This window comes from Typopeltis vanoorti, chromosome 13 (assembly GCF_054136105.1).
Source record: "Typopeltis vanoorti isolate ZY-2024b chromosome 13, IOZ_Tvanoo_1.0, whole genome shotgun sequence".
NCBI lineage: Eukaryota > Metazoa > Arthropoda > Arachnida > Uropygi > Thelyphonidae > Typopeltis > Typopeltis vanoorti.
Window position 1 is genome coordinate 41,017,322 of NC_143561.1, and position 17,442 is coordinate 41,034,763.

At 35.2% G+C, this 17,442-nt stretch overlaps 1 protein-coding gene across 1 annotated transcript in view; it reads right to left on the bottom strand.

Annotated features, from left to right (window-relative positions):
- Window positions 1-6,343: 6,343 nt before the first annotated feature.
- Window positions 6,344-17,442, bottom strand: part of Usp16-45 (ubiquitin specific protease 16/45) — a 279,308-nt gene continuing 268,209 nt past the window's right edge. The window contains exon 19 of the mRNA XM_090402847.1: window positions 6,344-7,048. Within this exon, the coding sequence (XP_090258973.1) occupies window positions 6,701-7,048 (348 nt within the window). The 3' untranslated portion in view covers window positions 6,344-6,700. The remainder of the gene's footprint in view (window positions 7,049-17,442) is intronic.

The window sequence follows — 17,442 nt, forward strand, 5'->3', positions numbered from 1 at the left end:
GAATAGGAAAGAATAAATGTGAATAGAAACACTTCATTAATGGTAAACGAATTATTAATAATCATAATTTGTGATATGTGTGTCCTATAAGTTGAGGGGTAGAGCGAATAGCATGATCCTATAAAGTCTAAACATGAATAAGTGAATTTATGATGGCATAATTACAAAAAAAACATTTATGGAGAGAAAGAGAGTATTGAAGGAATAAATATAGTTTGATAAAGCAGCAAATCATCTCGTAAAATTTATTGCACATATTATGTGTATTTCTCTGGTTTGTGTATATTTCGCTCAGTTTTCCAAGAATTTTATTTTGTTTACTGAGACTCAATATACATAACATCCGATCATTATCGGAATTATCCACACTTTCGGGAATCCTATATTCATTAGTTTATTTTATTTTATTTTTTAGTATCAGCGGTTCTTGTCTTATCAATCTTACATATGCTAGTATTTTGTTGCAGGTCAACAATGTCTTATAATACACATAATATTCATTTTTATTCAGGAATAGATATTTTTTTACTGTCTGTTGTTTCCGAAAACTAGAATAAAAATGTCTCTATACCGTTAAAAAACTTTGCAATCTCAACAGATGCTATACTGCACAAGAAAAGAAAAAAAAAACAATTGGCATTTTTCTCCTAACACTTTCAAATTTTCAGTTCCAGAAAACATGTGTAACAGCTGTTTGTATTACAGCCATTGGATACAGAGAGCGCTCAACTCATAACAAGTGACAACATTCGATTGGATTGGTTAACATAACCAATCACAGTCGCTAGGTGAGCTCAAAATGTTAGCTCACCCAGCCTCGCCTTCTCAGCAGTTTAAAAAAACTAAAACACTAAGAATTTTACCTGCTGCGCCCGATTTACATCTTTTTGAAGGGCTCAAAAGTGTATGAATTTTAAAAGCACACCCGGGCTATTAAAGCAAATGTGACACAATGTTTACTCGTCGAAAATTACCCTCTTCGTGAAGCACTAATGCTTCATTAGTGCTTCAATGAAGCATTAGTATATAATAATATTTGGTTAACCGATCAAGTGTTGATCAATTTTATTATTAGCTGAACCAACTAGTTTCGCCACACTTATCTGTTGGCATCTTCAGGGCACTTACATATAGGTTTAAACACTCTCATAATTATGCGTAACTGCAAAACTGACTAGAATAATTACAAATAAAATAGTATCGAACGTGAGTGAAACACGTATCGCGTGTACAAGATCAGCTAGCTGTTGCTGAGGAACTTTCTGTAGTTTGTATTAAAGTTCATTTCTTCCGTTTTTAAGGTTCTGATTAGGGTTTTCCATATCTCTGGGAGTATTAGGCCTTGATTTCTGTTAAGGTTCACAGTAGAACGGGCGACTGTGGCTGCTTCTTTGAAAATTCTTGAATGGTAATCTTCCTCTAAGGGGAACAGCTTTTGTCCCACTCGATGACATGGTTAGTTGTGGAGAACTGAGACGATAGGCCAGAAATGTCCTGTCTGTTGTTTTTGACATAGCCAATGTGCTCTTTTTGTGTGGCGAAACTAGTTGGTTCAGTTAATAATAAAATTGATCAACACTTGATCGGTTAACCAAATATTATTATTTACTAATTTATGATCAAGAAAATAACCTTCATGAAGCATTAGTATATTATGTTCAATTTTAGAGATCGCATGAAGTCTGCAAACTATTGAGGGAGTCTTTAACAGGAATAAATGCAAAAATATAATATCGGTGATACTGATATTTCATGGATGAGCACCGCACACCTGGAATATTCGCCGCTGGTAGAATCTCATTTTGTTTTAAATATGTTTATTGAGGACAGAAACAGAAGTATTTGTGTTTCGTTTCTGCAATGGAACCTTGATATCAATATTTTGACAAAACCAACGAGTTTCTTAGTAGACTTATTCAATTTCTGCAGACATATTAATGATTTACCTTTGTCAGGCTTATACTTCTCTATGGATTTAGAAAAGTATGGATGTCTAGTGTCCATCTCCTCTAGAAAAATGTTTGATACATCACTGATGCGTTCAGGATGATTTGGTGAGTTTCGTTTACTTTCGTTGGACACAGAAGTGTCCATTTGTTCTGTGAGGGTATCTGTGATTAATGTTTCACTGAAATCCTTGCAATAATTTTCTTCACAACTGGGTTCTCATCGAAATTTTTGGAGGTTGATTCAGGAGTGAGACCATAGGTCGTGCGAATGATGCACTCCACAGAGAAGCACTCACAACCATAAAGTTCAGATATGGTGAAATTGTCAAATGGTGAAACAGATGCACAAGTTTAAGTTGCTGTTGATATTTTCTTAACTGCCAGTTTCTCAACAAAAGAGAATTTCAGGAGGGTGTTGTGGTGACTAACTTCCTTCCTCTTTTCATCCTGAAATGATATATCTTGTTTTATCTTTTGTGATTCTTTTTTATCCTTCCACTTCTGACATACATGGGCGTAGATTGCATGATCTCCACGACAGTTGACACAATTATCTATGTTTGCAGAACAAGTTTTATTATAGTGCTCTTTACTGCTACAGTAAAGAGTAGAGCCATGACAGGCAGTTCGAGAATGCTTATATTTCAGACGTGTAAAACATCTCACTGGATTAGGGATACACAACTAACAGGATTGAAAACAGGATGACCTGTTTGCATTGGGCTTGAGTGTTTTATATACACTGCTTGAAAAGAGGTCAATGGACACCATAGTGTGAGGAACAAACAACCATGGGTCCATCTTAATAAGATGTACGACTTCCTTTTGTTGCAATGACTGCAGCAATCTATCCTACGGGGCATAATTTTCAAAAGCATATGATAGCAATCAATAGGAATTTTGGACCACTTTTCCTGTAGAATGCAATCAGGTCCTGGAGTGTTGTGGGGAAGACATCCCTTTACCTCACCTGATGATCTATTTCATCCCACAGATCTTCAGTAATGTTGAGATCAGGGCTCTGTGAAGGCCAGTCAATGTGGTAAGGTTCATGTTTACAAAACCACGCAGTTACAGCAACAGCCTTATGACATGGCACGTTGTCTTGCTGAAAGAGACAATGGTCAGTTCCATAGAAACACCATAAAGTAAAAAGCATTGCATTGTCCAGATACCTCTCGGAGTTCAATGTTTGTGCCACTACAAACAGAGGAACATCATATTCTTCCAATTTATACCAGCTACAAACATGTGACTCATTACATGGCATAATGGAATTTGTCCATGGGGGGTCCATTGATTTCTTTCTAACCAGTGTATATTGATCCCTTATATGCAGTGGTGCACCCAGAGAGGGGGGGGGGGGCACTGCATATAATGATACTCAATTTTATCCATTTGAAAGGATTCAGACAACAGTTCTGCTTTAGACAGCTGTATAAAACAAACTACTTGATAGAATAACTTGCAATTTCACATGGATGCTTATGACAGATGTACCAACTTAGAAAAAGAAATCTTGCCAATAGTGTTGCCATCTATGGTCAAGGCTAGGAACGTTTCAGACCACCCTTGTAATTTATAATTTCTTTATTGTTTTGGGATATTCTGCCAAATTCTTTTAAATAAAGAGGGATAACATTTTTCGATTGAAATCATGAATAACAAAGAAACAGTGGCACATTTATAAAGGTGTGACAACTTTTGTTTCTTACTTGTGTTCAAAAGATATATTTACTCTATCAGTTCTTGGTTGGGACATTGAGGTTCTTTGAAAAATCTGATATGAGTATGAATTCTTCATATTCAAGAGATTTTTTTGTTTGGTGCCATAGTCCCTACCTTCCATGGAGCCACATACGGATGCCCACTATCTGGCAAGCAATGATTGTGTTCAGAAGTAGAAACAAAAGATGTTACATCTTTATAAATGTGCCACTGTTTCTTGTTATTCATGATTTCGATCGGAAAAATGTTACCCCTCTTTATTTAAAAGAATTTGGCAGGATATTACAATTACATTGCTAAAATTACTATTACTTATAAGGATTCTTCACATCCATATAAGTAATAGTAATTTTAGCAATGTGGCGTCAATGTACACGATATAACTAAAATAATTTAATTATTTCCTATATTTTGCCAAGTCAAATTTGCATAATCAAGGAACAACACACAAAGTAAAGATATGTGAGTACAGGCACTGAATGAGTAAGAGAAACTTAATTATGTAGTGCTACTTAATAGATTTTATTAGGCATTCTTGGTAGTTGGCTGAATAGGCTAAGAATAAGCATTTCCAAGACTTGAAGCGGTTTTGTGTATCCAAACTTATTCACAAGTGAAGGTGGTTTATTTTATTGCAAATGCAAGTAACAGTCTTTCATAAGCATTTGCTGGGTGAAGTTAAGTGCCTTCTTTCAATGGATTTCTATGGCAAGTAGCTGAAGCATGGTCTACAAGTTTTGCATATTCAAGGTAAAGATATGTGAGTACAGACACTGAATGAGTAAGAGAAACTTAATCATGTAGTGATGTACTGAGCTGGTACCAGATGTGGTGGTATCAGATGTAGTCTTTCTGTTCAGGAATTCTGATTTTGGCCCTGACTGTGCATGCAGGCCCTACACAAGTCATGCAGCTTTGGACAGTAATATCTGGGTTTGAATTGCATCCAATACATGTGAAGAATGTTTTAAGTAATAGTAATTTTAGCAGTGGAATGACAATGTACATGATAAAATAATTTATTATTTCCTAGATACCAGGAAAATTTAAGGAACATAGTTGGTCTTTAACAGAGCAGATAAGGAATTTTTTTTTGTGTGGTCTGAAGCTGGTAACCAGATTGCATTTCTTCGGCTTTTTTGCTAACCTCTCAGAAATGCTATGGACATATGGGATGATGTTAATTTTATTGTAATCTAGGGAAGAGGAAGCATATATGAGAGGTCAATTTTTTTTTTTTTTTAATCTGTTTGGGATAGCCATTAAGTAAGGAAGTATTGTATGTGTGGTTAAGTTCAATGGTAAAGGCATTTATCTCCAGCGCAAATAAATTTTGCTCTAATGATTCTTAATTTACATGGCACTCGAATTACGTGCTAGTTTTTTTTTTTTTTTTTCATAGTATAAAATGCTACAAATTTTCATTTTATATGGTATGATTTTGGTTTAACATGTTTAAGAATAACAAAGTGTGTGTTGCATTAAAAAAGCTATGCTAAGTCCTGTATGTTCAACAACACCATAGAGAGAGAGTAGAGGATATCCTTTTGGTGTGCTATATACATTATTATGGGTTTTGTATCCATTGATAATGTCCAGCTATTGAGCATGTTTTTCAATACTTTAAGCTAAGTTTTTTTATCAGCAGATGACTATGATTTAGATGAGGCAAACTTGTATTAAGATATAGTAAAAAACCCAAGTATTATTATTTTGTGCATACAATGCTATTTAATAAAGCTTATGCAACTGATTTATGGTTGGTTAAATAAACAGCATCTCTGCTCTCCAACCTTGCAGTCAGATGATTTTTAACCACTCATAAGATTCTATTTATTGCAAACCTGAGGTAGGCTTCATAAAAGTATCCTCTGGTCTTTATCAAGAACAGTTTTCCCTAATATATCTTAACTCCAAGCTCATCCATGGTACTAATGTGGTATAGGTTTCAACCATTTGTGGGTAAGAGTATCAAAAAAATTAATTGCAACTATACTTTTAGAAACTTAGTTTTAACCACCCAAACAGATAAAATATATCAGAAATATAAGCTTTGTATTCATAGTATCCAAAAGTTATATTAACTTTAATGGATACTTTGCATCCATATAATTACTGACATGTGTATACCCATCAAGGCAAGTTCATTGGTTAATATGCACATCATACAAATGTAGTTTAAAAAATAGCATTTATAAACAATGAGTTGTATAAATTAGTTAATGGTTATGTAATTCATCTAAATTATTTCAGTTTGTATCATGATCTGCAGATTAATTTAAACAAATTAAAGAAAACTATCAACCAGATTCCACCCTCTTCCCTCTGTGGAGATCCATATGGATTAAAATGACTTGTAAGAAGTATATAACCGTATGCATTATTAAGTTTATGCAATGGATGTTTAAAGATTATTCTTTAAACTTATTTTTAACATGAAATCATGTGTGATGTCAATTGTTTGTGAAAGATGACATCAACATAATCTTTTATAAAGAGTAACCAATTTAACCATAAAACAGCATTTTTGCAACTTATATATTTACTTTTTTTTTGTGAGAATATAATTAAAAACTAAAAACTATTTTTCTAAAGAAATTAAAAAATTTACATTCAGCAATACGTTACTAAAAGTTTAACATGTGCAAATCTACAAGTACAAAGAAATATCTCAAATCAGATTTTTGATTAAATGAATTTTAATGTTCTAGCATGTACTCGCATATACCAAGTTTATGAATACAGCACCAGTAATAAAATTACTTTTGATCCAAAAAATAACAAGTTCTACTGGTCTCTGAAGTATAAAAAACATTCTTAGTAATTCTTAAAGACAAATCTGTTAACTTCTCTCTTGTTCGGTATGAATTTTAGTTTGAAATATGACAATTCTCAAAATTATTCAATGTGAGTACTAAAATGTCATTCTTAAATATTCATTCTATGGAGTTACACTTGCAGTAGGTTTTCTTTTCATATGTGTACACAGAAAACAAATTAGTATACAAATTATAATCAGAGGGTTAGCATATCCTTTCATAGAACAAGAGATAAGCCTGACACCTCAAGACATGATCCTCTGACACTTCGCGACAATGACTGTCACTGATATAGAACCATTGTTTTGAGGTAGATTTTTCACAGTCTTCCATCACAATTTTTGTTTTGTCATAAACAGATAATTCTTCTAGTAACTGCTCTACTTTACAATGGTTGCATGGATATTTATTAAGGAACAAAGATTTTGCTGCTTGTGATGTAATCTTCACATATGCTGTATAATGACCACTATTAAGTCGTCCTGTATGTTCAACAACACCATAGAGAGAGTAGAGGATCTCCTTTTGGTCATGTGATACTTGGGGAAGCCTCTAGAAATGTCAAAAAGAAAGCAAACATCAAACTACTTATAATATGAAAAAAATAATCAGATTCATTTAAGTTCTTATAATATGTCATAAAAGGGAGGAATCTTAGACCAGTCAAATAAGCTCTTATTTATATTAAAAGGAGAAAGAATAAGCATATGAATATAGGCTAATTAGGAAATGATTAAAGGAGGGATTAAGGATATAAACAATATGCTTAACAAATAAATGCAAGTCTAGAAGCTGTACTAACCTGTTTTAATATTATACACACATTAACACAATTGTGATAGGTAGGACAAATTGTCTTATGCTGTACTAGCTCATGGGGCAGTACATAAGAATGGGCCTCTGTCAAAACCAAAAGTATGTTTTAGTTCTGAAGGTACAATACATCCTGAACAGAACAAATATATATTCTGAAACAAATTTTGTTTCAGGATATGTTAAAAAAACTGTAATTTATTTATTTTTTATAATAATCCCACACACAAAAGGTCAAAAGACTTATAACACGAGTGCCTTGTGCAGCATGGCAATTAAGGGAAATTCTATAGGTTAATATATTTAAAAATTATTAAGAGGTGTAAGGAAATGGGGATGTTTAAGGGTCAAAGCTGTATAACTGAGAGGAGACTTCCACATAGCCTTTAAAGGAATGCGGAGAACCAACCAGGGCTTCTGATCTAATGTCCAATCCTCACCTTCTCGTGGTGCACCCTGTTGGTTATCTACCTGAATACTGAACGAACTAGGATGGGCTGGCAATTTGGGATTTAGCCAACCAAATTGCATTCTTATTGGCTTAAACCAAAATACAAAATGATGGTACAACATGACAAAATTTCATGCTGGCTGGGGTGTTGCCTGGTTAAACAAGGTCCCCGTTGTTTTCGCCAGAGAATCAGGGCGAACAGCGAAAAATCAGCTACTGGAACAAATCTGAAAACACACCCCAACTCAATATCACCGGAATTGAAGATCGGTACTATCATCATAAGAAGCCTGAATGGCAAAGAAATGGAGCTAGCTGAGGAATTAGATAAGTACCAGATCGACATAATAGGGATGATTGAAACAAAAAAGACAAAAACTGGTGAGATCTTTCTGAGCAATAAATACAAAATGTTATATTCAGGCAATGACAATCAAGGAAAAGAAGGAGTAGCCATAGCATTCAACACAAAATACGAGGCTAATCTTCGTGAATGGCAGGCAGTCTCGAGTAGAGTGATGTGGGCAAATATCAGAATGGGGAACTGGACAATGAGACTTATTTGTGCTTATGGTCCCACAGAAGGTTCTCCTAAGGTAGAAGTGGAGGAATTTTTTGAGGATTTAGAGAAAGCAACTGACGCAATGAAAAAGGAAAAGTTGGTCCTTCTTAGGGAACTAAATAGCAGAGTAGGATATGTTGTCAGACATACAAAAATATTTTGGGAAAATTTCGAGAAAAGAGCAAAGCTAATAATAATGGCAAATACTTGTTGGATTTCTGCTCAGAACATGGACTGGTTATTACTAACACCATGTTCTAACATAACAATGTGCACAAATTCGCATGGAGAGAAGAGGCAAGAAATAAGAAAAGTCTCATTGATTATGTTATTGTTGATAGTGATGTTTTCTCTCTGGTGCAAAACACCAGAGTGTACAGAGGATTTGAAATTGGAAGTGATCACCATTTAGTCTTAAGCAGGATAAAATTGAATTTCATATCGAAAAGAAGAACATGTAAGAAAGTTTTAAAATGAATAAAAGTTGAACGGCTCTCCGGTGTGAACTGTAGACTAAAATATACAAACATTACTCAAGAAAAAATGGAAAAGTTTGAGAACAGGAACCAAACCATGGAGATGCAGTGGCAAGCCTTGAAGAAAAACCTGATTGATTCAGCCAGAGAGACATGTGGTGAGGTTGTCTGCAAGGATAGAAAAATCAGAACTCCCTGGTGGACACAGGAAGTTAAAGAGGCAGTGAAGGAAAAGAAGAAATCATATCAAAAGTTCCCAGCAAATAAGTCAGCTTGTGCTCTTAGAGAATACAGAGACAAATGTAAGAAAACTAAACACTCTCTAAAACTGGCTAAACAAAAGTCATGGGAGGACTTTGGCAAGAACATAGAAAATAAATATCAAGAAGGTGGCAAGATATTCTGGAGGGTGTTGAAGAAGCTCAGAAATGGAGAAAAGAGTGTTGTAAAAGGAGTTAGAGATGATAAAGGCGACATGAAAACAGGAGAAAAAGATATCCTCGAAGTATATGGAGTAATTACTTCGAAAAATTGCTAAATGAAACAAGTAGTGATAGCACAGTGGTAAAAAATACTCAACAGGCATACAGTCAGGAATACATATCCATATTTGAAGTAGAAAGAGCCATCAAAGGCTTGATATGTGGAAAGGCAGCAGGAGTAGATGATATTCGACCAAAAATGGTCTCATAGTACCCATATACAAAATGGGAAATAAAAGTAATGTGAGAATTACAGAGGTATTTCTCTACTGATTTTTCCTGGTAAGGTTTATGCAACTATACTTGAGAAAAGAATTGTGTAAGAAAAGCTTGGTGAAGAACAAGCTCGATTCATGCCAAATAGAGGCGGTCAGGATCAGATCTTCACTTAACAACAAATAGTTGAGAAATCATGAGAATATAACAAAGATTTGCAGGTAGACTTCTGTGGCTAATTGGTTCAAAAGATATATTTCGGTGATTACACCACATTTTTTATTATTCAGTTATATAAAACGCGCTGAAATGATAGTTCCCGACAAGTTTCGTAAATCGTAGGATTTACATCTTCAGGGGGTAAATAGTATAACTTAAAGTTTAAACAAGAGAATTAATAAATACAAATCATAACCATCTGGCTATTCATAAAACTCAAACAACAGAATGCAGATATATAACGTTATTGACGTTGAACAATACTGGACGATGTCACGCGTTCTTGTTCTGGTTCATAACAAAGATTTGTATTTAAGTTTTGTCGATCTGAAAAAGGCATATGACAAGGTGGCAAGAGAGAAGATATTCAATACTACAGTTATATGGTGTCAATGGATCATTATATCAAGCAATACGTCGGCAGTTAGAATTGAAGGAAGTACAGGAAGATAGTTTAATGTTAAATCTGGTGTCAGACAAGGATGTACATTATCCCCTGTGTTATTCATTATCTATATGGATCACATTATGAAGGAAAGTGGTATTAAACATGATAGCAAAATTGGAGATGTTAATGTCAGCTCTTTGCTTGATGCAGACAATGTTATACTTGTTAATAAATCCGCTACAAGTCTGCAAGATTCCCTGACTAAATTGAATAACTGTTGTAACATATATATAAAGTCAGCAATAAAAAGACAAAGACAATGAAAACAGACAGAATAGTTGAAAATGTCAACTGCATTGTGAATGAAGAACCTATAGAACAAGTAAAACATTTCAGCTACTTAAGCACAATTTTAATGAAGATGGTAAATTAAATATGGAAATAGACAACAGAATGAACAAAGCTAGTATGGTAGGAATTCAACTAAATAAATTTATACAGAATAAGAGAGAAACTATTCAAAATACTAAATTAGCTATAATAAATTTAGTTTAATCCTTTATCCAAGTTTCAAGTGGCACCTGAAAGTATCTTCAGGACTCGGGTAAGGTGGTACAACACCGGGCACCTCTTTGCAAAGAGTTGCCCGGTTTTGTACCACCTTACCCCAGTCCTGAAGATACTTTCAGGTGCAAACTTTGTTTGCTCACACTTGGATATATAGTCTAACCAAGTGAAAAATAAACTTTCAACACTAAATTAGCTGTATACAAGACAGCATTCAAACCAATTTTGACATGGAATCTGAGAGCTGGGTTATAAACAAAACACTTGACCAAAGACTAGAAACCGCAGATACGAGAGTCCTGAGAAAGATTAGAGGCGTAAACAGATGGCATCAATGGCAATATCATATTAAAAATGAGGATATTAGGAAAGAACTTGAGATCAGCATCCAGGAATGCATTAGCAGAGCTAATCTCAGGTGGTATGGTCACTTGAGCAGAATGGGCGAGGAAAGATTAGAAGCATGGTAATAGCATGAATTTCAGAAGCATGGTGACAACATGAATGCCATATCATACTGTGAAATTAAGCGTCAAGATATATGAGGTGGTATCAAAAAGTTTCAAGACTAGCTCTGTTTACGAGAAATTACTTTATTTATCTACATTTACACACTCTCACCTTCAAAATAGTCCCCTTGCATATCAATACAGCGCTCCCAGCATTCTTGCCACTTCTGTAATGTGACCTGGAAGTCTTCTTTTCGAAGCATGTCAAGCACCTTCTGCGATTCGCGATGGATCTCCACAATGGTGTCAAAACGGTGACATTTGAGCTGGATCTTCATCTTCGGGAAGAGGGCAAAGTCTGTAGTAGCCAAATCTGGCGAGTAGGGTGGGTGCGGAAGTGAGATCATGTTGTTTCTGGCGAGAAACTCACATGTGAGGAGATTTTGGTGACCGGGTGCATTGTCGTCGTGGAGCATCCAGTTTTTCGCGTATACTACAGATCTGGTCACTTTCGCCGAATGTCTTCCCTCAGACACCTTAAAACCTGGCAGTAGAACTCGCTATTGACGGTCTGGCCCCTGAGGATGAATTCTCGATGCACAATGCCACGAATTCCAAAAAAAGACGATAAGCATGCACTTGGTCGCGCTGCGGACCTGCCTCGCCTTTTTCGGTCGTGGATATTAAGGGTCCTTCCACTGTGAAGATTGTTGCTTCATCTCAGGGTCATACCCGTACACCCAAGTGTCGTCACCGGTAATGATCCTCGAATTTCACGTTTTTTCAAACGCGAATTTCACATTTGCTCTTTGTTCTAATTTGCTGTCCATGATGATATCGCAGATGTGGTAACGCAGGTGGTCAGAATAGCATCAGTTGCACAGCTCCCGATGTACACAGGACGTTGTCTTTTGGCACACTGACTTACGAAGGTAGGTGCTCCCTGTGACTGTGCGTGCAGCCTTGTGCTGCCATCTGTTGGCATGTTACAAACCTAGTCTCAAAACTTTTTGATACCATCTCATAATTCTCCAGAATTATATTGAAGCCAATGACAAGAGGAATACTGCTGCTGCGTGACAATGTGAGATCTCATACAGCTACAGGAAATCTGGAGAGAATTCAAGAACTTCAAATTTTAACTCCTCTTTAAACATAACCTTATAGTCTTCCTCAAGCAACTTTTATCTGCCTTGGACTGCTGATACAGCACTTTGGTGGCAAATATTTTGATGATGATCAGGAAATTGAAAATGGGATAAAGAGTTGGGTTGAGACAAAAGATAAAAGAATTCTATGCTGCTGGTGGTGAAGAACTGATAAAACAATAGGACAAGTGTATAAACGTTGAAAAGGATTATATAGATATAGAGAAATAAATGCTTTTCCAAGGCTTGTCTTTCACTTGTTTTATTTTGTCACTTAGTTACTGACTTTCCCCTCATATGTATATAGGGAGTGGCATATTAATCAAACTAATAATGTAAATTGATGGATAGGTGATTAATCTGGGTGTGACATAAATCAATCGTGTGCTGATGGAGTGCTAAGAGAACAAATCAACCTGTTCTTGATGTGTTAATACATTGCTGGAGATCACCAGATCACTTCTTTACTTGTAAAATACAGGATTCATTTTAATGCATTTAGGAATAAATGGATTTTTACTCACTACATCGATGCTTTCAGAAGGCCGGAATGAAAATGATCCTGTATAGTGAAAAACACCCATTCCAAAGGCACCATAGATGCAAGTAAAAACAAAGCAGAAGTTTTATTGTAACACTAAATACAATATAAAAAAAATAATCTGAAAAGATTTATGTACATTAAAAAAAATGTTAATACGTTTGTTGGACTAGATCTTGAGCATATTGTACATCATTTGAGAATTCACTTGACCATATAGTTTATAATACACTAGCTTTAATAACACTCTATGTGGAAGCAAAATTTGGACAATAAAATTAAAAGATTAAATTAATGTAGCTAAAATGAAATTTATGAGGAAAACAGCAATATTTCATTAAGTGGTTAGTTACCCACTCTCCAACCAACAGACTATGGGCATGGATGTTTGTGATTGTTTTTAGGTGGGAGATGAATGTCACTGCCCCGTGTGAGACTGCTACCATGCTTATTGAAGGTCTGAAGTGGTTCAAAATAGTTCCATGTTTGGTTTCTAAAACAGGGTTTCCGGACTATGTAAAAAATAAAAATAAAAATAGAAAAAAAATATCGCTGGCTTGGCCACAGTGGGTTTGCAAATAATCTTTCATGGGTGGGAGCAACATAAAAAAAATTATCATAAAAAAAAGGAAAAAATAATGAAAGAATTAAACCAAGAACCAATTAAAAAAAATAATAAAGAATGAAATATAAATACAACAGGATGGAACATGTTCAAAGAATTTAAATGTAACCCAAACAACGAGTTCATTATAAACCATCAGGAAAAAAGAAGATCAGGTGTAGTCCATTAAAGAAACTTGACAGATTCTGAAGGCCAGAAAAGACCCTAATAGGCCTAAATCTGTGAAGAGCATCAATGATGGGACACAATTTTTAGCTAAGGTGGCAAACTAAATATGGAAATAGACAACAGAGTTAGCAAAGCTAGTATGGTAGGGAGTCAACTGAATAATTTATATGGAATAAGAGTGAAATTAGTTAACACATTAAACTTGCTGCACACAACTAATTATATATTTAGTTTTATCCTTTATCCAAGCGTAAGCAAACAAAGTTTGCGCCTGAAGTACTTTCAGGACTGGGGCTTTCAGAACTGGTGGTAAAGGTGGAATAAGTTCTCATCACTTGCTTTAGTATCCCATAGCATGTCTCCTTGCAGACATGTATAATGCTATGCATTAAGGGAAGGGTCAATACCCAGACCTGTTTTCGCCCTTTATTGAGGTCTCATCAGTGGGAGCCAGACTCAGAGGTGGTGATACTAAGGTGGAAGTAATGGAGAAGTCATATTTACCTATACGAGTTGCCAAAGGATGTTACACCCTATTATTAAAATTCTCTGGATCAGAGATAAGTTTATGGAAGTTTTTTCACTTGGCTATGCTACTAATTATATATTTGGTTTTATTCTTTATCCAAGTGTAAGCAAACAAAGTTTGCACCTGAAGTACTTTCAGAACTGGGGCAACTCGTGGTAAAGGTGGCATAAGTTCTCATCTCTTGCCTTAGTATCCCATAATGCAAAGCACATCTCCTTGCAGATGTATAATACTATGCATTAAGGGAAGGGTCACTACCCAGACCGGTTTCGACCTTTATTGAGGTCTCATCAGTGGCATAGCCCAGTGAAAAAACTTCCATAAACTTATCCCTAATCCAGAGAATTTTAATAATAGGGTGTGACACCTTTTGGCAACTGGTAAATATGACTTCTCCATTACTTCCACCTTAGTATCACCACCTCTGGGTCTGGCTCCCACTGATGAGACCCCAATAAAGGTCAAAACCGGTCTGGGTAGTGACCCTTCCCTTAATGCATAGCATTATATATGTCTGCAATGAGATGTGCTTTGCATTATGGGATACTAAGGCAAGTGATGAGAACTTACACCACGAGTTGCCCCAGTCCTGAAAGTACCTTCAGACGCAAACTTTGTTTGCTTGGATAAAGGATAAAACCAAATATATAATTAGTGGCACAGCCAAGTGAAAAAACTTGCTGCACACAAGTGTCCAATTTTAACTAATGATCAGATTGCTGGGTTAGAAATAAAACACAGAATGACTGGTAACCATATATGAAAGCTTTGAAAAAATTAGGGGGACAAGCAGATGGCATCCATGGCAGAACTAAATTAAAAATGAAGATATTAGGAAGGAACTAGACACTGTTAATATTCAGGAATGTGTGAGCAGAGCTGATCCAAGGTGGCATGATCACTAAAACAGAATGGTAGAGGAATGGTGCAAAAGACATCTAACAGAATTGCTGAAATATTGAAGAGGACATTGACCATGAGAGACAAAAGGGTGGTAGTCCCCTTGTATAAAGTTCTGATAAACCACATCAGGATTTCTGTGCTCAGGTCGTCTGGTCCTCAGGATTTGAAGTAACCTTGGAAAGGGTACAGACCAGATAACAAAAATGATATCAAGACTCTATGATGTTGATTATGAGGATATACTGAAGACATGCAGACTGCAGAGTTTGGTGGAAGAAATTAGGACAAGCGCAAGCTCCAAAAGGAAGGTAAAAAGATAAGAAGTAGGGACATGGAATGCATTGCCTGAGAGGATGGTGAAAGTGCAAATGGTGGATGAGTTTAAGGAGTGGTATGACAGACTTTGTACTGACTAGCATAGATTTCCTACGATGAGTCTTGTGACTCCATGGAGCACAAGAAAATATTGTTGAAATTTAATGAATCATATGCCTCATGAGAAATGTTTTTATTCTCCTCTCCAAATCAGAAATTCCTTTTAAAAAAGATAGTTTATCAATATGATGTGAAAAAAAAAACAACCCTCACAGAATATCTTTTTCAGTCCTATTTTAGTTTTCCTTAAAAAATTTAACTTTACATAATTATATGTATTTTTTTAAATTACTGACACAAACATGAAAAATTATGACTTCAGGTAATTATTTTATCATATTATAAATATAAAGTTGAGAAAATAATCCATAAAAATTACTAATAATGAGAAGAGAATTTTGGAATGGGATTTTTTACAAGTAACTTGGATGACTCTTTCTTTTTTGTGGGAAGTTCTATTCAGATGAATCCTAAGATTCATGGGTTTTGGGATCCATGAAAATATACATCATTTACAACAATAAAAATCACAACCATGAAATTTTTTGAGTTGTGTCAGTTTTCTAGACTATTGAAGTATTTTTTTGAGGAAGACCAAGAGCCTAGTGGACCAAAATAACTAGAGCCTAGTAGTTATCTTAGACCAAAACAGAAGATATGATAATATTGGAATTCTGACAGATAATGGATACAGTTGGAGGAAAATTGTCAATTGGAAGCAGGTAATGATATAAACGCTTCATGCAGCACTATCATAATATCCTGTACACCCTTTGTGGGTACATATCAGAAATTTGATATGTATCCACATTGGCCAATCATGATTGGCCAGCCAGGCTGGCCGAGTGGTTAGCGTATCCGCTCTCCAGCCAAAAGGCTGCGGGTTCCTGCCATGGGCATGGATGTTTGGGATTGTCTTTGGAAATACTGGTAGTGGTGGTAGGCGGTAAATGGCGTTGGTGTAATTGCAGTCAGCTGGTGAACTGAGTTGGTGGAGACAGAGTTGTAGAGCAGGTGCCCTCCCTTGCTGAGTCTATGGACTCCTTGGAGGTGTCAAATAATAATAATGATTATGATAATTATTTAGATCTGCTTTTGTTTCTTTTTAAAAATTAGCACTGTATTTTTTTTTCACCACTCATCTGGTATTTGTTTTTTTATACATCACTTATTTTAATAGTTTAGTTAACTGAAATATTATTTCTCTTCCTCCAATTTTAATAACTCATTCTGTATTTTATTATTTCTAATTTTTCTAGATTCTTTCGATATGTTGTGATATTATTTTTAAATATTCATCATCTTTCAAGTTTTCAGGTAGGTAACAATATTTTTTCTTCATCCTCATACAATTTAGTAAAATGCACTTGCAGCATTTTTGTTCAATTAAGGGTATGTTTATATACTCACGTGATTCAGTTGTTTGGTTTCTAATTAACCTATATATTTGGATCTGTGTACCAAAAAAGTTGTGCTTGAGTTATTTTGAATAGATATCTCATAATTCTAATTTCCCAGATTTTTTAATAACTTTTAAAACTTTTATACCTCATAGTTTTCTTCATTAGATTTATCTTATAGTTATGCTGAAAAGGCTTTTTTTTGTACCAATAATTTAACTTTCTCTGAGCAATAAGACATCCATCTCTTTCTTTTATTAACAACTGTTTTTTCTCCTAAGACTTTATAAGGGGATAAAAATCCCTTATTATTTTACAGCCGGTATGCGAAACTCTAAGATCGAAAACTACGATCTAAGAGTTTCATGCCGAAGAACTATCGGCGAATCCAAGCACCCTCACTATCCTTGATATTTTCTCATAATGTAAAAACACAGCTCCTAGGAGAAGTAATACTGTCATTACATTATGAGGAGAGGTCACTACCCAGACCGGTTTCAACCCTTTTTTTTTTTTTTTTGAGGTCTCATCAGTGAGTAGGTAGACCTGGATGATATCAAAGTTTAAGTGAAAAGAACTTACATACCTTCACTATACAAATGCCAGAAAGGTGTGCCCATACATTATATATATA